The 22,173-nt window shown below is 48.9% G+C and overlaps 1 protein-coding gene, 7 non-coding genes and 1 pseudogene across 9 annotated transcripts; all 9 read left to right on the top strand.

Annotated features, from left to right (window-relative positions):
- Positions 1–1,265: 1,265 nt before the first annotated feature.
- On the top strand, positions 1,266–10,247 carry LOC147986309 (Nuclear transport factor 2 (NTF2) family protein). Of its 2 annotated transcripts, XM_087544627.1 has the most exons (6): positions 1,266–1,708; positions 1,794–1,948; positions 2,047–2,113; positions 2,253–2,304; positions 2,403–2,489; positions 5,634–10,247. In XM_087544627.1, exons 1-6 carry the CDS (start codon positions 1,342–1,344, stop codon positions 5,728–5,730), a joined length of 825 nt encoding a protein of 274 aa, XP_087400753.1. In that variant the 5' UTR covers positions 1,266–1,341; the 3' UTR covers positions 5,731–10,247. The 2 variants fall into 2 exon arrangements, with proteins under 2 accessions (XP_087400753.1, XP_087400754.1); XM_087544628.1 differs by lacking the exon at positions 5,634–10,247 and having other exon boundaries at positions 1,268–1,708; positions 2,403–2,726.
- LOC147986308 (small nucleolar RNA Z199) lies at positions 10,192–10,265 on the top strand (annotated as a pseudogene).
- Positions 10,266–10,444: 179 nt separating this feature from the next.
- LOC147986307 (small nucleolar RNA R64/Z200 family) lies at positions 10,445–10,537 on the top strand. Its single transcript, XR_015617848.1, has one exon. It is a non-coding gene; the product is annotated as a small nucleolar RNA R64/Z200 family (small nucleolar RNA).
- Positions 10,538–10,620: 83 nt separating this feature from the next.
- On the top strand, positions 10,621–10,718 carry LOC147986306 (small nucleolar RNA Z103). The gene has a single exon (XR_015617833.1). It is a non-coding gene; the product is annotated as a small nucleolar RNA Z103 (small nucleolar RNA).
- A 60-nt stretch (positions 10,719–10,778) lies between these two features.
- On the top strand, positions 10,779–10,876 carry LOC147986305 (small nucleolar RNA Z103). Its single transcript, XR_015617834.1, has one exon. It is a non-coding gene; the product is annotated as a small nucleolar RNA Z103 (small nucleolar RNA).
- Positions 10,877–11,103: 227 nt separating this feature from the next.
- On the top strand, positions 11,104–11,248 carry LOC147986304 (small nucleolar RNA snoR135). The gene has a single exon (XR_015617846.1). It is a non-coding gene; the product is annotated as a small nucleolar RNA snoR135 (small nucleolar RNA).
- A 60-nt stretch (positions 11,249–11,308) lies between these two features.
- LOC147986303 (small nucleolar RNA SNORD96 family) lies at positions 11,309–11,400 on the top strand. The gene has a single exon (XR_015617830.1). It is a non-coding gene; the product is annotated as a small nucleolar RNA SNORD96 family (small nucleolar RNA).
- A 55-nt stretch (positions 11,401–11,455) lies between these two features.
- LOC147986302 (small nucleolar RNA snoR118) lies at positions 11,456–11,541 on the top strand. The gene has a single exon (XR_015617845.1). It is a non-coding gene; the product is annotated as a small nucleolar RNA snoR118 (small nucleolar RNA).
- Positions 11,542–19,755: 8,214 nt separating this feature from the next.
- LOC147986301 (small nucleolar RNA snoR118) lies at positions 19,756–19,841 on the top strand. The gene has a single exon (XR_015617844.1). It is a non-coding gene; the product is annotated as a small nucleolar RNA snoR118 (small nucleolar RNA).
- Positions 19,842–22,173: the final 2,332 nt, after the last annotated feature.

Here is a 22,173-nt window from a genome sequence, read left to right as displayed (position 1 = left end):
GACTTGCCTGCCTGCGGCCTGCAGCGTGGCTCAAGTGGGGGCCCAGCGCGGTCCATCTTCATCAGCTCAAGCTCAAGACCCTCGCGAGGGGCCAAGCCTCGCGGGGCAGACGACCGGAAGCTTCCTCAGAGGCAGCCTCATCAGGCAGGCTCGCGAGGAGGCGGAGAGATCAAGGCAGGGGTACCTCGCGAGGAGCCCGTGACGCAAGCCATGACGATCGAGCCCAGGCGGGCGCCGGCCTGCGGAGTGTCCTTGTGTCCCCTTTGGTGCAAAGGGGGCAAGCACAGGCCAAGGCTTAGGGCAAAGGTTACCATTCCAGTGCAACAAGACCAAGACCAATAGAGCTGCAGGACGGAGGTCACCGTGGAGCCCAAGACGGCGTCATCACCAGAGCTTTTGGCAGCCGAAGACCACCTTTGGTCAGGATGACTTGTACTAGATGTTCCCCTTCAAAATGGCCAATTGTTGGCGCCCTTCCCGCTCATTATTTGGGGAGAGGCGCAGGGCCTCTATAGATAGAGCTAGCCACCACAGAGTGAAGAGGGAGAAGAAGGGACAAAAAAGAGGGAGAGATCTGGTAGAACCCTAGCAGAGAGAGAGAGAGAGGCGACTGAACTCACACAAGCAGTTCATCGCACCAGCTCAAGAACACCTCTCGCGAGGCTGTTTTTCCCTTGTACTGTTCATCATCAGCCCCTGAGGTAATCCACCACACCACACACTGGAGTAGAGTATTACACCACAACGGTGGCCCCAACCAGTATAAACCTTGTGTCCCTTGTGTTGTTCGTTGTTTCCAGCTTAGATCATGCGAGGAGATTGGACGTATATCGGTAGGGGAGAGATCTCCGCGCGCACCCCAGTGTTCGAACCTCAAGGGTCTGCCGGAACCCGAAATTCGACAGAGGGAGCTGCTGTTGTTCGGAGGTGACCGACGTCGGTCAAGACACGGAGAGGTTTACGGTTTTGGGTAGACTCTTTTGCATTGTAATTGTGTTGTCGTGGGTAGTTGTTTTTAGACTAGCCGGATATGAAGCTATGCTGCGCTCGTTGTTTGCAAAGAATGGTAGTGGTCTTGTACTTGATATTCTCTTTCTCTATAAAGCCATGATACGCAATTTGCGTACCTTCGGAAAAAATAACTGTCCAGATCTACTATGTCATTGCAACCACACATTCCAGAGTGAAGAAAAACCATCTCTCCCGCGTTTAATCCCAACCGCACACTCGAATGGTAAGAGAGTCTAGCAGGTAAGTACAGAAGATGCCAAGGCGAAACAAGTGGCTGTGCCACTCCTCTGCCACTAGACTGTTGGCCCGGCCGGAGCTCCGGCAAAAGGAATGGCCTTGCTGCACCCCGCCCCTGCTACTCCCCTCCCCACCGGCCATCACCGCCAGAACGCCGGCGTGCTCCTCCAGCGGCCATCCCGCCGCCGTTTCCGGCTGAACGCGCAGAAAAAGCCCGGGTCCACGTCCACGAGCCCGCGCACCGGCACGCCCTCCGGCTCGGAGTCGGACAACGTGGTGCTCAAGGCCGCCTGGTACGGCTCCGAGGCCCTCGGCATCGCCGCGTCCTTCTTCCGGCCGCCGTCTCCGGAGGCGGACGCCGGCGCTGCAGGCGACGGCGCGTCGGAGTCCCAGCCGGTTGGCCGCGCGCAGGTCGCCGAGGCCATCAAGGACGACTTCGCACGGTCATACTTCGTCACAGGTCAGGAATTAAGCTCTAGATCAGCAAGTAAACTGTACTACAGCACTACTACACGTTTGCGGTTTTGTTCACGTTTGTATTGCAGGGAACCTGACGCTGGGAGCGTACGAAGACGACTGCGAGTTCGCCGACCCGGCGGGCTCATTCAGAGGCCTGCAGCGCTTCAAGAGGAACTGCACCAACTTCGGGTCCCTGCTGGAGAAGTCCAACATGAAGCTAACCAAATGGGAGGATGTCGAGGTACTAGCACATTTCCAGCGTCAGTCAATCGATCTTACTGCTACAACAGCTAATGGTGCGTTGTTTTCTGCCGGTTCATCGACCTCTGCTGGGTGCAGGAGAAATCGATCGGGCACTGGCGTTTCAGCTGCGTCATGTCGTTCCCGTGGAGGCCCATTCTCTCCGGTAAGTTCGTGACGACGCGCTATGTATCTGCATCAGCAGATCGACACCTCGTCCGGCCCGGCCGGTGCGAACTGCAAAATGCATCGCTCCTGTGCTGAACATGTTTTTGGTCTCGTTGAAATATTTTTCACTTTTTCAGCAACCGGGTACACGGAGTACTACTTCGATTCTGAGTCGGGGAAGGTGTGCAGGTACTCGCTCACTCCGTCGTTCCGTGAGCTTATCGTGTGCACGAGATCGATGTGCTATGAGTCTGGTGATTGACAGATACAGTTGGTTTGTTGTTCAGGCATGTGGAGAACTGGAACGTCCCCAAGATGGCGCTCCTGCGGCAGATATTCAGGCCCAGCAGATGGGCATGGGAGAAAGAGAAACGGTAAAACTTGAGCGAAAATCCGTCCACCTATGCTCAGGCACCGTTGATGTGCGCAAGGGGCGTGCTTCCTTTTGTTTTGACCTCAAAAAAGACCTCTTTATTTAATAGATAATAATGTTACATCATTCATCATAAAAGGTACAATAGAGGGGGGAGGATCATCCATCCAGACCCTACTGGTCTGGAATTTAGTTAACTGGGCCATTTCATGAGCTACAGAATTTGTTTCCCTATTCACATGCTCATACTTAATCCTAACAAAGTCTGACTCCATAGAAAAACAATCATGATAAATCGCTGCAGCAATACCTGTAGGGGGCCTCTCGTTCTTCATAATTTCTATTAATTCACTATTATCAGAACTCACAACGACTCTATTACAACCCATGGATTCAGCTAAGAACAGGCCGTGTTTGAGCGCCAAAGCTTCAGCCGACAAAACATCTTGAACCATATTCAAACGTGCATTACACGCGGCAATGAACTTCCCCTTTTTATCACGAATGACTGCACCCGTAGTTCCCCTCAGAATGTCTGGGTCAAAGAAAGCATCAACATTTATCTTGACACAATCACCTATTGGAGGAGCCCATCTTTCCTTTCTCACCCTTGCATTAGGAACGGTAGCAGACCTGAAGTTTGAAGATAACACCTTGATTGCTACCGCAGATCTTTCTGGGGACTGCACCTGAATATTACGACTAATTTATCTTCTTTCCCACCATAAATACCAACATGCCACTGCAACAAGCTCTGCCAATGGGGCTTGTCCCAAAATCATAGACTGACCAGGGCTTGAGTACAACAATTCCTCTAGAATAGACTGTCCAGGGCGATGAGCAAGACAAAATTTCTCAATTAAGTCATCAATACCCAGTGCTTGCCATACGTGCTTTGCTCGGCTACACTTGAACAGGAGATGCTTAATATCTTCCGCTCCAATCTCACAGACTGGGCATTGCCCGCTCACTTTAATATGACAATTCGCCAGAGCAACCCGACAAGGAATAGTATTATGCATAACTCTTCAAAGAAAGATTTTTACCTTCGCAGGCACTTTGAGACCCCGGATTTTGTCCCAAATTGGATGTGGTTTGATACCAAAAGCTTGATATCCTCTGTTTAACCTTTGGCCATATTGGCCCTCCCATTCTGCATAATAAGCTGAGCGCACAGAAAAGGTGTTTGTACGAGTCAGGTTCCAAGCAACAAAATCTTGCATGCCAGAAGATGATAAAGGTATAGCAAGAATCCTTTGAACATCCACTTGCCAAAAGGTCTGCCTCACTAAATCCACATCCCAGTGATTTGTGATAGGATCAATAAGGTCGCTCACCCTACTAAAGATGTTCTGACCCCTTCTAGTTATAACTTTACGTGATGCACTATTTGGGATCCATTCGTCTTTCCAGATATCAATATTAGTTCCATCTCCTACACGCCATATATGACCACGTTTTAATGTACTAATCCCAGCCCAAATACTCTGCCATGTAAAAGAGCTCCCTTTCTTCAACTCCGCGTTCAACAAATCTCCTGACGGAAAGTACCTTGCACGCAACACGGTAGCACAGAGAGAATCAGGGTTCTCAATTAGTCGCCATGCTTGCTTAGCTAACAAGGCAAGGTTAAAACAGTGGATATCCCTAAAACCCATTCCACCAAATTTCTTTGGGATACACATTTTCCACCAAGCAAGCCAATGCATCCGTCTTTGATCCGCATCATCGCCCCACCAATATTGCGGCATACCGTCTGTGATCCCTTTGCAGATTTGTTTTGGGATTTTAAAAACAGACATCGCATATGATGGTATCGCCTACACAATCGCTTTCAGAAGCACCTCTTTTCCACCCGTGGACAGATTTTTCTCTTTCCATCCAAGCAATCTCTTTAGCACTCTATCAATCAGGAACTGGAAATTATCACTTCTGTCTGCCCCAACAATGGCTGGCAATCCGAGATATTTATCCGTCAGAGCTTCTGGCATTATATTCAGAATTGTACACACTTCCTTTCTAACCTCAGGCTTGGTACTCGGACTAAAGAAAATGCTTGACTTGTCTTCGCTCACTAACTGCCCAGACGCCTTACAATAATCCGATAGAATCCGTCTCAAGCAATTAGGTTGCCTGACGTAGCATGCGACGTAGCATGCATTAAGATCAGGGAGTCATCAGCAAATAGAAGATTAGATATTGTTGGCGCATCTCGACAAACTTGTACTCCTTTAAGTTCGCCACTCCACTCCGCATGCGACAACAGGGAGGTAAGACCCTCAGTGCACAACAAGAAAAGGTACGGGGATAAGGGGTCTCCCTGACGCAAGCCCCTAGTAGGAGTGAATTGCTCACTTTCCTCAGAATTAAATCTGACCCGGTATCTCACAGTCCGAACACAGACAATAATCATCCGAACCCAATTTCTATGGAACCCCAGTTTGATCGTGATCTTTTCTAGAAAGTCCCACTCAACGCGGTCATATGCCTTGTGCATATCCAGTTTCACCGCACACAATCCAGTCTTACCCTGTCTCCTTTTCTTGATAGTATGAAAACTTTCAAAAGCGACCAAGAAATTATCCGTGATCAGCCGTCCAGGGACGAAAGCACTTTGAGTGGATGAAATAATTTCTGGCAGAAAAATCTTCAATCTTGTCGCAAGCATTTTGGAGATGACTTTGTACACGACATTGCAAAGACTAATTGGGCGGAATTGAGTTACCTTCTCAGGTGCTTTAGTTTTTGGAATCATAATAATAATTGTATCATTCCAACCCTCGGGGATTGTGTACGTATTCATTGCTGTAAGAACTTCATCAATCAGATCACCCCCCAAAAGATGCCAAAATCGCTTATAAAAAAACTGCGTGCAGTCCGTCAGGGCCTGGCGCCTTAAAATCACCAATACTGAAGAGAGCCTTTTTTACTTCCTCATGCGTAAACGGTGCAAGTAAATTTTCATTCATCGCTCTAGACACCTTATGGGGCACCTTGTCTAGAACACTTGCCTGCCTCTCGGAAGGTTCAGAAGTGAACAGCTGAGCAAAATAGGACATGATATGACCCTGGAGTTCATTACCCTCCTTCCAGACCCCAGTATCATCCAAGAGCCTTTTAATCAGATTTCTTTTTTTACATGCAGTGGCAGCATTATGAAAGAAGGAAGTGTTCCGGTCACCATGCATCAGCCAATTAGCACGCCCTCTTTGAAGCCAATGGATCTCCTCCTGTTCCAATAAGTTGTCAATAAGCAGTTGTAATTTCTTTTGTCTCGCCCAAGAAACCGGCGATAAGGCACCATATCTTATTTTTTTCTAGTTCTTTACTCAACTTCTTGATACGATTTTTCGGACCCTTCAGAACAGATTTATCCCAATTATGGAGATCATTGTGTACCGCTTTGGTTCTTGAAGCCAAGCTTGGACCCAAGCCTCTCAGGTTTGCCTTCGCCCAGGCAGTAGCAACCACTTCGTTTACAGTATCTTCAGATAACCACCTAGCTTCAAATTTTTTTCCCCCGAAACGATATCTAATCTGGCTTGTCTTATAATATTCCGTGTCAACCAAAATAGGCCTATGGTCAGACCTGTAGTGCTTCTCATGGATGACTGCAGCATTGGGATAATCTAAAGTCCATTGACTATTACACACAGCACGATCCAGTCGTTCACGAACATCAGCGCGTCTCCAGGTGTATTTATCCCCAATATAGTCCATATCCTGAAGCTCGCAGTCATCTAAACAGTCTCTAAACGCCTTAAGCATATGCACTGGGCGGGGGTTTCCTCCCTCTTTTTCTGAATTCAGCTTAATCTCATTGAAATCACCTAGTACTATCCAGGGCATCTGATGCTGCCGGTGAAGGTCTCTTAAACAAGACCAAGACAAGTGGCGGTCCTCCCAAGCTGGCTCACCATAGAAACCAGTTAGCCTCCACTTCACATTATCACTAGACACAAAAACCATATCTATACAGTTGGGTGACACATATTCAAACTCAACTTTATTATCATCATTCCAGAACATTACAAGACCCCCGGAACGACCATCACTACTTTCATGAACTAATAAAAATTGAAAACCTAATTTATAGCGGAGACTCTCCGCTTTATTCTTATCGAGATGTGCCTCAGCCAAAAACAAGATATTTGGCCTAACCTGCTCTTGGAGATCCAAGAGCGACCGAACTGCCGCCTAAGAGTTCATCCCACGGCAGTTCCAACCGACGATTTTCATTGTTCCCGGACAGGCTCCAGCGCAGAGCCCGCCGATCCTGGATCCACCAAGGTGCCCTCAGCAGAAATAATCCTGCTTTGTCCTTCCCAAGCGCCTTTCTCCTCCCCAACAGATTCACGTCTTTTCTCTATGTACTCCTCTTCCCCATCCTCCACCTCTTCTGTGACATGCTTGACCAAACCATCTACACCTATTACAGTTTCAACCCGTTCCATACACACACGCTTGCAGGAGATACTAATCTCATCATTAGTGTACCCCATACTTTCAGCACTATTGTTTTCAAAAGAGAAGACCAAATCGCTTCCTGTAGGCACCAACCCGTCCCCAACCCTTCTCTTTCTCCCTGAATCGCGATCGCGTTCCTGCATAGCAGATGCTCCTTTGGGACTGGGCATTTCTCCACTAATGGTCTGATTAGCATGAGCATTTAAGAAAAAAATTGTTACTCCAATGCTTCTCACTGCTTCAAACACTTCCCTTTCTTCTCTTGCATCCTCTTCCAACGGCTCGATGAAGATTCGTAGTGGCGTGACGGCTTGACAGAGATGTACTTGTAGCTTGCTGGAGCTCCAGCAGCCCCAAGCAGAAGGCGAGCCTGGCCCACCTGGCCAGGCCTAGCACCAGAGATGAGTGAGCCGACGTGCTGGGCTGCTGAAAGGACAACAACAGTGGCACTTCCCGGGGCTGCTATAGCCACGGGAGTGACAATATCAGCCGCCCTCACCAGATTAGCTCTACCCACATGAGTGGCCTCTCCTGCCGTGGGAATGACAGCATCAGCCATCCCCACAAGCACGCCAGCAGCTTCAGTATGCCCACGACCCTCCTGGCCAGGCGAGTTGTCCGCAGCCTGTCCCCTCACCGCGGGATTCCTAGCAGAAGGGACGATTGCCCCCGCAACGTACTGTTCAACAGGAGCAGAGTTCATGCCCGACGTCTCCCGGCCAGCCGCAGTGTTAGAGGTCTCTCCCACTGGAGAAACCATAAGCTGCTTGACGGCCGTAGTCACCACATTGATGACCACATCCGGGACCTTGGCTTGGAGCTTCTCAGTCTCTTCTTCTTTCTCCAACTCCCCAGGTGCCAACATTCCTTCAAACTCCAAAGAACGGCGCACCGGACCCAAAGACTGCGCTGAACTATTGAGGCTTCTCTCTTTCCAGATTGGGAGGGCCTTGATGTCGGAGGAGAAGACCGCTGTACGCTGCTCCTTAGGAATGCTGCAAAACTTCTCTGTGGTATGACCCAGCAGTCCACAACAAAAACAGAAGTTTGGGAGTTTTTCATATTTTACGAAGTACTTCAGAACATTGGAAGTTCCAGTTGGGGTGGCAGTGATGTATGACTTGATGGGACGATGTACCGGCATGTCAACACGCACGCGGAGGTGCTTATCAACGATCAGCTTGTTCTTATGGGCGACGGCGATGACGGTAACCAGCTTCTTTCCCAACTCCCTGCCCATCTCCTCCGACTTGAGTTCGTACGGGAGCCCCTGAATCTGCGCCCACACTCGGATGGAGTCGAGACGGACATCACTTGCATTGCCTGTACCGTCGAAAGGCGCGAAGATGACTCCGTCATTGTGGTAGTGCCACGGCCCAGCCCTAAGCACATGGAGCCTATCACCCTCCTGCACAAAGTGTAGGATGAACCTGCCGTCTCCGCTTACTACCCGCTGGACCGTCACCTCGCCACGGATCCGCCATGGTCCCCTGAGATCACAGACGATGGCGTCGGGGTCAGCAGGGTACGGCGAGAGGAGTCGTCCGACGAGCAGCCTCCCCGCAGTGGAGCGCCGGGCTGCCGCGAAGTCGATGATGACTGGGGCATCTTCCTCATCCGGGGACGCGAAAGCAACCGCCTTACCGGCTCGCTGCAGAGGCGGAGTAGCCCCTGGAGCGATGAAGCCGATTGTGGCTTCCGGGGTGGTCAACACAGGACGAGCTCCACCTCCGCGCTTGCAGGGCGTCCTGGAGCCCGAGGCATCCTTCCCCAGGGACGGGGGCACACTCCAGCCCCCCCTGATTGACAAGGTCCATGCCCATAGCTGCACCTGCCTCCTGACTCTCCAGCACTCCTGCACCATCGAACACCATACTGGTTGCTGGCGTCGGACGCATGATCGGTGTAGTTTCCCCACTTGGCCCTTCTTCTCGAACAGTCAAACCAGGGGTGTCCTGGATGGGCTCATCATGGCTCGACATGGAATTCTGGATTTTTGTTAGAGGGGAAAACACCCAGACAGACGAAAGGGGCGAAGTCGAACAGAGACGAAGAACAGGGCTTCTAGACTGGCCACTCAAATACTCCCCCCGCCCCCAAATTCCGCCTCACAATCCACACGAATAATTCCCAAATCGGATGTAATACAGGCATAATCACCGGTGAGAAACCTCCCATTGAACTTTCGAATTGACTCACCCGTAAGAATTCCTTTCCGTTTTACTCCATTAATCTCCAGATTTGGTGGGAGAGCATTGGGAGCCAACGGAATCAGCGGCTCCTCCACCGATGGACTCTCCTTAATCTCTTTCTCAGCATCCTTAAAGGACTTGGATCCACCTCCCAAGAACTCCGCCGCCCGCTCCCTCAGTCGCCTCAGACAGGCCTCCGGGTCCTTCGCGCGACGAAGGAGCTCGACCCCGCGCCGCTTGATGGTGCCACTCCTGGGGGGAGAGGCCACCGCCTTCCGACCACCGCCCATGGTCAGCCCCACGGGCCACCTTGGCTGCCGTCATAGCCATCCTTCAGCGCCGGCATATCGCCCTGGCAATCGCCAGATCCCCTTTTTACGGGAGCCCTCTCTCCCCGCTTCAGTGGGTACCGCCTGCCGTTTGAGAGTGCTCCTAAGGGGCGTGCTTCCTTTGTTGTTCGCTTGGTGCCACAGCGCCCAGGTTGTAAGCTATAGCGTGCACTCTGTGAGCACATGGAAGTTTTTCCGGACCACATAGAAGTGTAATTTGTTCGACTCCCGTATGATCAAAACTCAAAAGGGGTCTATCAGCAAATCGCTTCGACTCTATAGACCACATCGTACCAGGCCAGGATTTTAATTTTAAAATCCAGACTCCTTCATCATCGTGTTTATTTTTAGTTCAAATCGATTCTTCTGGAAACCTAGTGGAATTCCGGAAACTTCTTGACCTCGACCGAATCGTGCCATAAATTGGCCCGGCCCATTGTTCTAAATAGAGCGGTCCGGCCCATATTGGACAGTCGCGGCCTCTTAGGGTTTCCTCGCCGCACGCCTTTATAAACACGAGATCGGGCGAGGGTTGCAGAGCAGGCACAACTGGCGGCGTCGGCCGTCGACTGCATCCAGTAGCCGCCACCTCTCCTCGGCTCCCAGTGCCAATCGGGTCCGCGGTGTTGGTTCTTCGCTATTGTCAGTCTACGACGTGTTTGGTTTGATTGTTTCTGTAGATTTTCTCGTTTTTTGCACTGTCGCCATGGCGCATGTATCAAAGGATGAGCAAATACTGCAACAATATGATCCATGATCTGATTCTTAGTATTTAAGTCTCTGATGATCTCTCTGCCAATGCGAGTTTTCAATCTTGTTTTTCGTTTCTTTATAAGTGGGATGTGATGAAGAAAAGTTGGTCCGTGTTTCTGATTTACAGTGACTGATTACCATCCTTAAAGACTTCTGATCCCTCCTTTTGTCTTTAGATCTGCTCTCTTTTTCCCATTTTATTTCGAAGATCCATGTCAATGCGATGATGAATTATGAATTTTCGCATGTCAGACTTCAGAGACGCCTCTGGCGTCCATGAGATGACATATCATATGACTGAGCAACGAAATACAATCTTTAAATTTTTTCGGAATAAACAAACACAGTATGCGCTGTTTTATGCACATCGAATGAACTTCTCAGAAAATTAATGGATGTGAGGACCCTTTCCCCGAATGATCGACTATGATTATACTGTGCGCAACTGTAATCCTTATCAGAGGATTCCAAGCCAGAAGTCTGATCCATCTTGCTTAATTTATTTTTTTAACTTTCAGATTTGTATTTGTTTCATTTATCATAAGTTGAATGGACATGACGATCCTTTCCCCAAATGATCGACTATGGTTATACTATGCGCATATGTAATCCTTATCAGAGGGTTCCAAGCCAGAAGTCTGATCCATTAATTTCTTCTATGTTTGTCTTCATTGTGCATTTTGTCATTGTCTGCTCTCGACAGGGTGTTCGTTCTTGTGCTCTGAAATTGCAATGAGTGAACGCAATGTGCTAGTTCATTGAGCATCTGCTAGATTATAATGATTTGTGATTTTATACTATTATTGTTAATTCATGGGTTTAATGGTGCCATGCCATGTGCCTGATTTACTTTTATGTGTGCCTGTATGTTGCACTTGCAGGATAAGTGTGTATCGGTTAAATGCCTTTTGCTGTGCATTTTTTGCCGAAAGTTTTTCCTGCTATATTAATTTGAGGAAAGTGGGCAGTTGGGCTGAGCTTGATAATCTCTTTTGCCAACAATCATTTTCCTCTCATTATTCTTCAAATGCAACTTGTTGTTAACATCTTTCAGGACTGATCTAATAATTGTTCATGCTTGGCCAGTGATGAAAAAACTTTTAATCATACCATCTTTCGGGACTGATTGGGCGCTATGCGTCCATGCTGTCATTCTGCAATTCTGAGGCCAAATTGAACATCTTTTTGAGTAGTATTTTTCAATCAGTATTATTTTTTTCCTTCTCATGGATGAAGATAAGCACTGGGTTCTGAGTAGCTTACATTGCTGCATTCTTATGGAGATGCATTTGCCTAAAAAGCAGTCTGATAGCTCACCAATCCATAACCATTTAATGTTAGTACTAGTACATATTGAAACATGTTAATCTAGGCTGCATTGTACCAAGGCTAGGGTTCTTTGTACCCTTGTTTTGCTTGCCAGATTCGGCTGTAGTCAAACCAACATGGAAGGAAATCTGGTCGGCCTGCCTGCTCCAATGGGCAACCCGCTTACCAACCTTCCTATATGTCTTATCTTCATATCGCTGGTCTTAGTATTTTTGCATAGTTAGATTGGTGTAATTCCTGTGTGTTGCAATGGAAAGAGCCTCCTCTTCATGCCATGTTGACCCATCAGTCTGCCCACCCCAGGGTGTCCCCACCCATGTGGGTCCTACCACTGTGGAAGCAGGGAGCACTGCCGGTTCATGAACTCTGAAGACCAAGATGTTCCCCCAGTTTCATGGCAGTCCTATGGCCGCGAGCGACCCTGCACCGATTACCCCTGAGCAAGACGGCCGGCCTTGAAGCTCGCCGTCTTGCCGCCGCTTGCCTTCTCGCCGGGCAGCCGTGGTTCCAGCAAAAAATGACGATCCTGCTCGAGGATGTGTGCCTGAACAACGCTACTCGGCTGGTCGTTTGATTACAAATGTTTCCTATATTTAAATGGCTATTTGTAAAGTGGAATATCTCTGCTGACTGAATCATCAGTTCACTTTGGAGGAAGTAACTTCAAAATGATGCACTTTAGATATTTTGGACATGAACACATACTTTTAACCAGCGTTTTTTTAATTAAACAATTATATTAGAAAAGAGCACGATGAATATGCCTGACACCACTCAGCCAACAAAGGATCGACATCAGAAGTTAATAGGGATTATAAATGGCAAATAGGGATTATAAATGTGATCGTGTATGTATGTTTTTCAGATGTAATATCAGTGAAGCCCACACCATAGGTGTTCCTATGGCTGTATCAACTTTTTAGTTTGTTCTTTGACAGGCAAAGTTTATCAACCCAGAAGGAACATAGGGACAATAAACATGGATTGTTTTTAGCCCAGAGTTCCAATATGTGACAATGCTCGGGTGGGGTGGGCCCTCATTTGCCAGGTGAGTGCTCGTTTTACCACTTGGGTGGACCACTAGGTTGAAGTTTGGTTGAAATTGGTTATGACGGCATTGAGTTGGCAGTGGAGGAAGACTTGGCATGAAGGCCAGCCGACTGGTGTAGTGGAACGTAGTGGTGTCGTGGACAGTGACTGGACACTACCTAAATTGATCTACACTATATATCCAAACAAATTCATGTAATGTGTAATATGTAGATAACCAAATGATCAAAATCAACAAGAAATGGACATAAACTGATACCAAATGAGCATAATTCACATAAACATCACCAAACGGGCATGATTCACACACAGTTAATGATCTTGCACATTGTAACTACATACTAGAGCTAGATTATATAAAAGGATCTTTCACCATTTTCTTGCTGGCCCTTTGCCCTTTCGGTCGTCGGCATCCACAACAGGATGTGGGTTGATGTCGGAGTCGGACTTGTTGGTGGAGGAATCAAAGATGATGATGCAGCCTTGCAAATGTCGGACGATGCGGTCTTGGCCACCCTCGCTGGCTTCACTACCCTCATCCCTTGCTCGGATTGCTCAATGTCGAGCTGGATCCTGTCGGAAGAGGAATCGAAGATGATGTAACCTTGCAAGCGCTGAACAATGCGGTCTTGCTTGCGCTTGAGCTTGCCCACCGTCGTTGCCCTCTACGCCGCTGCCTCTTGCTCGGATTGCTTAGTGTCGGGTTGGAACTGCTTGGTGTTGATCCTTCAGAGCTGTCGGGAGTCGACCTTTGCTCCGAAGGATCATGTGGCGACGGTGGGCGGATTGCGCAGTCGCGTCTAACCTGCCCCCATCTCCCCCTCTACCTCTCACAGTGGGTTGCGCGTGCCTCTGACTTTGGAGTCCACAGCCGCAGCGTCGGTGGAGCGGGCACTCATGCTGCCTGCGTGGAACAACGATTGATGGTGGAGGAGGCCGTTGGATGGGCAGAGCCGATTGGGCAGGCTGCACAGATAACCTGCCCCCATCTCCCCCTCTACCTCTCACGGCGGGTTGTGCAGTGCCTCTAACTCTGGAGTCCACAGCCACAGCGTCGGTGGAGCAGGCACTCATGCTGCCTGTGTGGAGCAGCGGCTGATGGTGCAAGAGGCCGTTGGATGGGCAGAGCCGATTGGGCAGGCTGCACAGATCCATGCGCGGGGCGGGAGGGCCAATGTTGGCGCTGCGGCGAAGGGTGACAGGAGGCGTCGCACTGGACCTAGAACTGTTGCCTATATTGACCCGTGAGCGCTCGAGCCCGCTACGGAGCGTCGACTCATCCTCGTCTGTGGAGTTGTCGTTGGAGTCATTGTCGGTGCTTGACATGCTAGTTGACAATTGAACGAATTGGTGAAAGGGGAGCTTCGGGGAATGGAGCGAAGCGGAGGGAAGTGAGCTAGGGTTTGCTCCGGACGAGGATTTTGTGGTCTCGGGGTGGGCTAGTGGTGGGCCGGGGTGACATGGCAGACGCGCCCGGGCTGCCTCATATTTGCCATATATTTGGGCTGGATATGAGGGGTGCCAGTCAGCCTGGGCGTTTGCAGTTTGAGAGCTTTGGCTGGGTGAGTTTTTTGGCTGCAGATGCTCTTACGCAATGAGCACGGTTGTACACATGATGAATCAAGGCGTGATTCACACACTACAAGTCACCTACACCATTGGATTATCTTGTTTTCTTATCTGTGTGGCTCCTAATCTCATCGGCTGCAAATCATGCAGAGCAGCCTACACAACACTTTCACAACGAGCATGGGTATACACACGATGAATCAATGCACGATCCACACACTACAAGTCACCTACATCATTGGATTATCTCGTTTTTTAATTAGTGTGGCTCCTAGTCTCATCGGTTGCAAATTGTGCAGGAGAAGATCGTTTGCACATCACTTTCATTAGACAATGAGCACGGCGATACACACGATAAATCAATGCATGATCCACACACTACATGTCACCTACACCATTGGATCATCTCATTTTCTTATATGTGTGGCTCCTAATCCCATCGGCTGCAAATCATGTAGGAGCAGATCGTCTGCACAACACTTCCGTTAGACAATGAGCATGGGTATACACATGACGAATCAATGCACAATCCACACACTACAAGTCACCCACACCATTCGATAATTGCTGTAGCTAGAATAAGAGAGATAGGTTGGAGCAAATATGGTGGTGATCCAATGGTAAGATAAAATGCGAATTTTCTTGCCATCCCCAATGTCCCATGAGACACCTTGCTTTAGAAGTTTCCTGTCAAATAGTATACCATGACAAGTATATGAAGATGAACGGGGTGCCAATGCATTCCAAAAATCAGAGGAAAAAACTTCTCAACAGAACTTGCGCATAGAGAGACTCCGGCTCCATGAGTAGGTGCCAACATTGCCGCCCAAGCATGGCTTGGTTGAACGGTGGAAGGTTCCGTAAGCCCATACCACTGAGAGACTTGGGCAATGTGAGCCATTCCCATGACCGCTGGTGCATCTTTTTCCTCCCATCTTCTCTACCCCATCATTCATCAGCAATGAGTTGACGAAACTACTCACATATAGAAATAGGAATTTGGAAACAACTCAGCACAAATGTCGGAATCGCCTGTATCACAGATTTCAACATAGTTTCTTTTCCAACACGGGATATAAGATGATTAGAACAACCGTGAACTCACTGCCACGCCATATCGATCAAGAACTTGAAAGTGGCCACAGTAGACCACCCCGGTTCAGTTGGCATGCCCAGGTAATAATCATGAAAGGCTTGAATTTGAATTCCGAAGTGCGCCTTCACATGCATCTTAATCGCTTCACCAAAGAAAATCGAGGACTTATCCTCATTTATTATCTGCATGGATCCATGGCAGTACACATCCAAAGTTGAACACAATGCACCCACGTTCTGTTACTCTTGGCAAAGAAGATGCTGGCATCGGCGAAGAGGAGATGTGAGATAGGATGACCAAGTCGGCCATTTCAAATACCTGTAGCTCGCCACAATTCTTCTTTTGAAGCAACAAACTTGACAATCCTTCAGTGCACAACAGGAACAAGTAGGGGCTTATTTGGTCCCCTTGACGAATACCTCGTGATAGAAAGACATAATTAATGGAGTTAGCGTGAAGTGAAACAAATCTGAATGAGCGAGAGACAAAATTCAACTTTGGAACATGGCGGGATTCATTCGCAAAGGTCCAGAAGCGCTTTAGTTTTGCATGCAGTTAGTGGGAAGTAAGAAAACAAAATGAGTGATAGAGTATTCTCGCTCATTCACCTGACTGCATGAGAGTATTCCCTAGTTTTTTCTCACGAAGCTCAAAAGCGCTTTTGTTTGCAAGGTTGGAAACGAAATTCAACTTTGGGACATGGCAGGAGCAGGAATTCTTTCTGTTGGGGAAATGTAGTAATTCAAAAAAAATCCTATGATCACGCAAGATTTAACTAGGAGATGCATAGCAACGTGAGGGGAGAGTGTGTCCACGTACCCTCGTAGACCGAAAGCAGAAGTGTTTAGTAACGCGGTTGATGTAGTCGAATGTCTTCACGATCTAATCGATCCAAGTACCGAATGTACGGCACCTCCGTGTTCAACACACATTCAGCACGATGACGTCCCTCGAGCTCTTGATCCAGTTGAGGACGAGGGAAATTTTCGTCAGCACGACGGCGTGGCGACGGTGATGATGAAGTTACCGGCGCATGGCTTCACCTAAGCACTACGATGATATGACCGAGGTGTTGAACTGTGGAGGGGGGCACGACACACGGCTAAGAGATTGTCTGTTGTCCTATTGGGGTGCCCCCTGGCCACGTATATAAAGAAGGGAGGGAGAGAGGAGCCCGACCAAGAGGGGTGCGCCAAGGGGGGAGTCCTACTTGGACTCCTAGTCCAAGTAGGATTCGCCCCCTCCTTTTCCTTTCTTCCACCGGAGGGAATGGAAGGAGGGGAGAAGGAGAAGAAAGGAGGGGGCCGCGCCCCCACCCCTTGTCCAATTCGGTTTGGGCAGGGGTTAGGCACGCGCCATCTCCTGACCCTTCTTCCCTCTCTCCACTAAAGCCCACTAAGGCCCATTAACTTCCCCAGGGGGTTCCGGTAACCTCCCGATACTCCGGAAAAATACCCGAATCATTTGGAACCATTCCGATGCCCAAATGCAACCTTTCAATGTATGAATCTTTACCTCTCGACATTTGAGAGTCCTCGTCATGTCCGTGGTCTCATCCGGGACTCTGAACAAACTTCGGTCATCAAATCACATAACTCATAATACAAATCGTCATCGAACGTTAAGCGCGCGGACCCTACGGGTTCGAGAACTATGTAGACATGACCGAGACACATCTCTGGTCAATAACCAATAGCAGAACCTAGATACTCATATTTCCTCCTATATATTCAAAGAAGATCTTTATCGGTCAAACGGCATAACAACATACGTCCCTATGTCATCGGTATGTTACTTGCCCGAGATTCGATCGTCGGTATCATCATGTGACGCCCCCGATTTGACCGTACACTAATCATACACGCAAACGTATACGATTAAGATCAGGGACTCACGGGAAGATATCACAACACAACTACAAATAAAATAAGTCATACAAGCATCATATTATAAGTCAGAGGCCTCGAAGGCTCGAATACAAGAGCTCGATCATAGACGAGTCAGCGGAAGCAACAATATTTGAGTACAGACATAAGTTAAACAAGTTTGCCTTAAGAAGGCTAGCACAAACTGGGATACAGATCGAAAGAGGCGCAGGCCTCCTGCCTGGGATCCTCCTAAACTACTCCCGGTCGTCATCAGCGGGCTGCACGTAGTAGTAGGCACCTCCCGAGTAGTAGTAGTCGTCGTCGATGGTGGCGTCTGGCTCCTGGGCTCCAACGTCTGGTCGCAATAATCGAGTATATAAAGGGGAAAAAGGGGGAGCAAAGCAACCGTGAGTACTCATCCAAACTAGTACTCGCAAGCAAGGAGCTACACTACATATGTATGCATTGGTATCAAATGGAAAAGGCTATCATATGTGGAATGAATTGCAGAATTCCAGAATAAGAGGGGGATAGCTAGTCCTATCGAAGACTACGCTTCTGGTAACCTCCATCTTGCAGCAGGAGAAGAGAGTAGATGGCAAGTTCATCAAGTAGCATCGTGTAGCATAATCCTAACCGTTGATCCTCCCCTCATCGCCCTGTGAGAGAGCAATCACCGGTTGTATCTGGCACTTGGAAGGGTGTGTTTTATTAAGTATCCGGTTCTAGTTGTCATAAGGTCAAGGTACAACTCCGGGTCGTCTTTTTACCGAGGGACACGGCTATTCGAATAGATCAACTTCCCTGCAGGGGTGCACCACATTTCCCAACACGCTCGATCCCCTTTGGCCGGACACACTTTCCTGGGTCACACCCGGCCTTGGAAGATCAACATGTCGCAGCCCTACCTAGGCACAACAGAAAGGTCAGCACGCTGGTCTAAATCCTATGGCGCAGGGGTCTGGGCCCATCGCCCATTGCACACCTGCACGCTACGTACGCGGCCGGAGAGCAGACCTAGCAACCTCCATTACAGAGGAAGTTGCGTTACGCGGTCCAACCCGACGTGCGCCGCTCACTCGCTGACGTCACGAAGGCTTCGGCTGATACCACGACATCGAGTGCCCATAATTGTCCCCGCATAGATGGTTAGTGCGTATAGGCCAGTAGCCAGACTCAGATCAAATACCAAGGTTAAGCGTGTTATTTTGAAATAACCACAGATGCCGACCAGGGTCAGGCCCACCTCTCTCCTAGGTGGTCTCAACCTGCCCTGTCGCTCCGCCACAAAGTGACAGTCAGGGGCCTTCGGGATCTTGGGCCCACCTCTACTGGGATGGAGCCACCTGCCCCTTCAGCCCCCAACATCGGAATCACTCGCGGGTACTCCTACGAGCCAACCCGACTTTAATCACCACATGTATAGCATGTATATATGTATAAGTATATACCCGTGATCACTTCCTGGGTGATCATGACCCGATAGTATAGCATGGCAGACGGACAAGAATTTAGGGCCACGGATGATAAACTAGCATCCTATACTAAGCATTAGGATTGCAGGTAAAGGTAACAATAGTAGTAGCAAGGACAGGCTATGCATCAGAATAGGATTAACGGAAAGCAGTAACATGCTACACTACTCTAATGCAAGCAGTATAGAGAAGAGTAGGCGATATCTGGTGATCAAGGGGGGGCTTGCCTGGTTGCTCTGGCAAGAGAGAGGGGTCATCAACACCATAATCGTACTGGGTAGCAGCGGCGTCGGTCTCAGTGTCTAGCGAGAGAAGAGGGGGAAGAAACGATAAATATAATGCAAACAAAAGCATGACGATGCATGACATGGCAAGTAGCGGTGCTAGGGGTGCCCTATCGTGGTATGAGGTGATACCGGTGAAGGGGGGAAACATCCGGGAAAGTATCCCCGGTGTTTTGCATTTTCGGACAGATGAATCGGAGGGGGAAAGTTGCGTGTTCGATAGGTTAGGGATGCGTGGCGGACGAACGGGCTGCGTATCCGGGTTCGTCTCGTCGTTCTGAGCAACTTTCATGTACAAAGATTTTCCATCTGAGCTACGGTTTATTTATATTAATTAAAGATTTAAATCATTTTTAGAATTTATTTAATTATTTAAACCAACATTATCCAGAATAGTGTTTGCTGACGTCAGCATGACGTCAGCAGTTGACCTGGTCAACCTGACAGGTGGGTCCCACCTGTCAGTGACCCATTTTAATTAACCACATTAATTAACCTAATCCGGGTTAATTAGGAGGTGGGTCCCACTGCCATTGATTAATTAAGTAATTAACTAATCAGGTTAATTAGGTAACTAATGTTCAATTAGTTGTTTAATTTAATTAATCAAAATTAATTAAGTTAATTATTTCTTTAATTAATTAGTTAATTAATTAATTTTATTTAATATTTTTTTCCTTTTCTTTTTTTAATAGACGTTCTGGGCGCTGGGGCCCGCGTGTAAGTGGCCCAGGGCCTTGCAGGCGCCGGGTTCACGGTTGCGGGTGCTCGCAACAGAGGCCATGAGAGGCGAGGGCGAGCGCGCCCGGGGCCTCGGTGGCCGGCGACGACGGGAGCAGCGCCGACTACTCGCTCATGGATGAAGATAAGCACTGGGTTCTGAGTAGCTTACATTGCTTCATTCTTATGGAGATGCATTTGCCTAAAAAGCAGTCTGATAGCTCACCAATCCATAACCATTTAATGTTAGTACTAGTACATATTAAAACATGTTAATCTAGGCTGCATTGTACCAAGGCTAGGGTTCTTTGTACCCTTGTTTTGCTTGCCAGTTTCGGCTGTAGTCAAACCAACATGGAAGGAAATCTGGTCGGCCTGCCTGCTCCAATGGGCAACCCGCTTACCAACCTTCCTATATGTCTTATCTTCATATCGCTGGTCTTAGTATTTTTGCATAGTTAGATTGGTGTAATTCCTGTGTGTTGCAATGGAAAGAGCCTCCTCTTCATGCCATGTTGACCCATCAGTCTGCCCACCCCAGGGTGTCCCAACCCATCTGAGTCCTACCACTGTGGAGGCAGGGAGCACTGCAGGTTCATGAACTCTGTAGACCAAGATGTTTCCCCACTTTCATGGCAGTCCTATATTTATAATACAGGATATATCAGTTCTCTGGTGTAAATATTTAAAGGCGACTACTAGGCGCTGGCGCGCCAGCCCAACAGTTGGGCCGGTCGTGCCCCAGCCACCCGATGCAGCGCAACACAGCTGTTCGACCTGTTCCAAATATCTTCTCCCCTGTCCCTCGCCTTTCACTTCTTCCTGAGTGACACGTCCGTCCCCAGGTCCGTGCCCATTACTCCGAGCGAGCGACCCCGCACCGATTACCTTGAGCAAGACGGCCGGCCTTGAATCTCGCCGTCTTTGCTGCTTGCCATCTCGCCGGGCAGCCGTGGTTCTAGCAAAAAGCAACCTGCTCGAGGAAGAAGAAAATAAATTTGCGCTCTGTGTGGGCCTGGGGGTATGAGTGCGTGGTCAACAACGTGACCCGCCGAAACTCAGCCGGTCGTTTGATTACAAATGTTTCCCATATTTAAATGGCTATTATTAAAGTGGAATATCTCTGCTGACTGAATCAGTAGTTCACTTTGGAGGAAGTAACTTCAAAGTGATAGATGCACTTTATGTATATTTGACAGTTAATCTAGATTAATCAGGGTTTACTATTCTTTCTTTTGTGAACAATATATTTTGGACATGAACACATACTTTTAACCAGCGTTTTTTTAATTAAACAAGAATATTAGAAAAGAGCACGATGAATATGCCTCTTGTTGGGGATATTACTGCTGGGCGTAAACCGGCCTATCTGAGCCGGGTCAACTTCATCAGTAGTTCAAGAGTGCTAAAGCCCAAGAAGGCAGATGAGGACCTAAGGCCCGTAGTCGGTTCAAGACTTGTAGCTGTAAACCGGTATTTCTATATAAACTTGTATTATAAGTTAGGAATAAGGAGAGACCAACCCGGATACGAATATCGACCGGTGTTGGGACTCTGTGAACCGACGGGCGTCACCCGTGTATATAAGGGGACGACCCGGCGGCGGTTCAAGGACAACAGACAACAACTCGAGACATAGGCGAAGCTTGTTTGCTCCCTAGTCATCGAAACCCCATCAATTCTATCACAACTAGACGTAGGCTTTTACCTTCATCGAAGGGGCCGAACTAGTATAAACTCTTGCGTCCCTGTGTCCACTTTAACCCCTTCAAGCTAACCCATCGCGATGGCTCCACGACTAAGTCCTTTCTCTAGGACATCTGCCGTGACAAAACCACGATAGTTGGCGCCCACCGTGGGGCTATCGCATGATGGTTTCAAGTTCTTGGAGGGCCGCTTTGAAGGACTCGAGGGCTACGCTGTAGGCCGGATGACTAAGAGTCGTCGTGGCAAGCTCTACATCGACGACGCAGGCTGGGGCCCCGAGGCCGGCTCAGTTGAGTACGGGTACCGGGTCCCCTTTGGTGGCATTCACGTTTTCATTGGCAAGATCGGTGAACCGGGCCCTGAGCCGGACATCTGCACCGACCTCGTCGAGACGGCTCAATGTGCGCGATCCGCCCGGGTTAAACCGGCCATGAAGCGTGCCTTCGTGGGAGTCATCCATGGAGGAAGTTATGAGGATGGATCAGAATCTCGCGGCGAGACCGTCGTTTGTTCCGATGACGAGTCATCGACCGGAGAAACCGAATCTCTTTATCAGCTACAAGACGGCCGGATTGGGGGCTGTTCCGATGGCGACAGTATTCCGGACCCCTCTGATCTGCCCAACCGGGTTGGAATATTCATGGCCGGCACACAAGCAGCGCTTCATTCTTCGACCGCTGCGGCAACAACCTCCGGTTCAGCAGCGGCGACGGCTGCCGGGGCAGGAGGCCCTGTGCGCCCGCCGGCTCAAGTTCTATCAGATCTATTTGATGCATTGGCTGTGCTTATGGCGGAAGCTAATCCGGCGGATCAGGACGTCCACAACGCGGAGATTGCAAAGATAAA

This window comes from Triticum urartu, chromosome 2A, assembly GCF_056163025.1.
Source record: "Triticum urartu cultivar PI428250 chromosome 2A, HENAU_Tu73, whole genome shotgun sequence".
Lineage (NCBI taxonomy): Eukaryota > Viridiplantae > Streptophyta > Magnoliopsida > Poales > Poaceae > Triticum > Triticum urartu.
This window is presented reverse-complemented; position numbering and strand designations above follow the sequence as displayed.

Bases quoted from the DNA above. Each gene is read 5' to 3' on its own strand.
- LOC147986309 (XM_087544627.1), top strand. From the start codon at position 1,342: ATGGCCTTGCTGCACCCCGCCCCTGCTACTCCCCTCCCCACCGGCCAT. The intron at 1,949-2,046 runs GTACTAGCACAT...TGCTGGGTGCAG, and splicing joins CCAAATGGGAGGATGTCGAG to GAGAAATCGATCGGGCACTG. The intron at 2,305-2,402 runs GTACTCGCTCAC...TTTGTTGTTCAG, and splicing joins GAGTCGGGGAAGGTGTGCAG to GCATGTGGAGAACTGGAACG.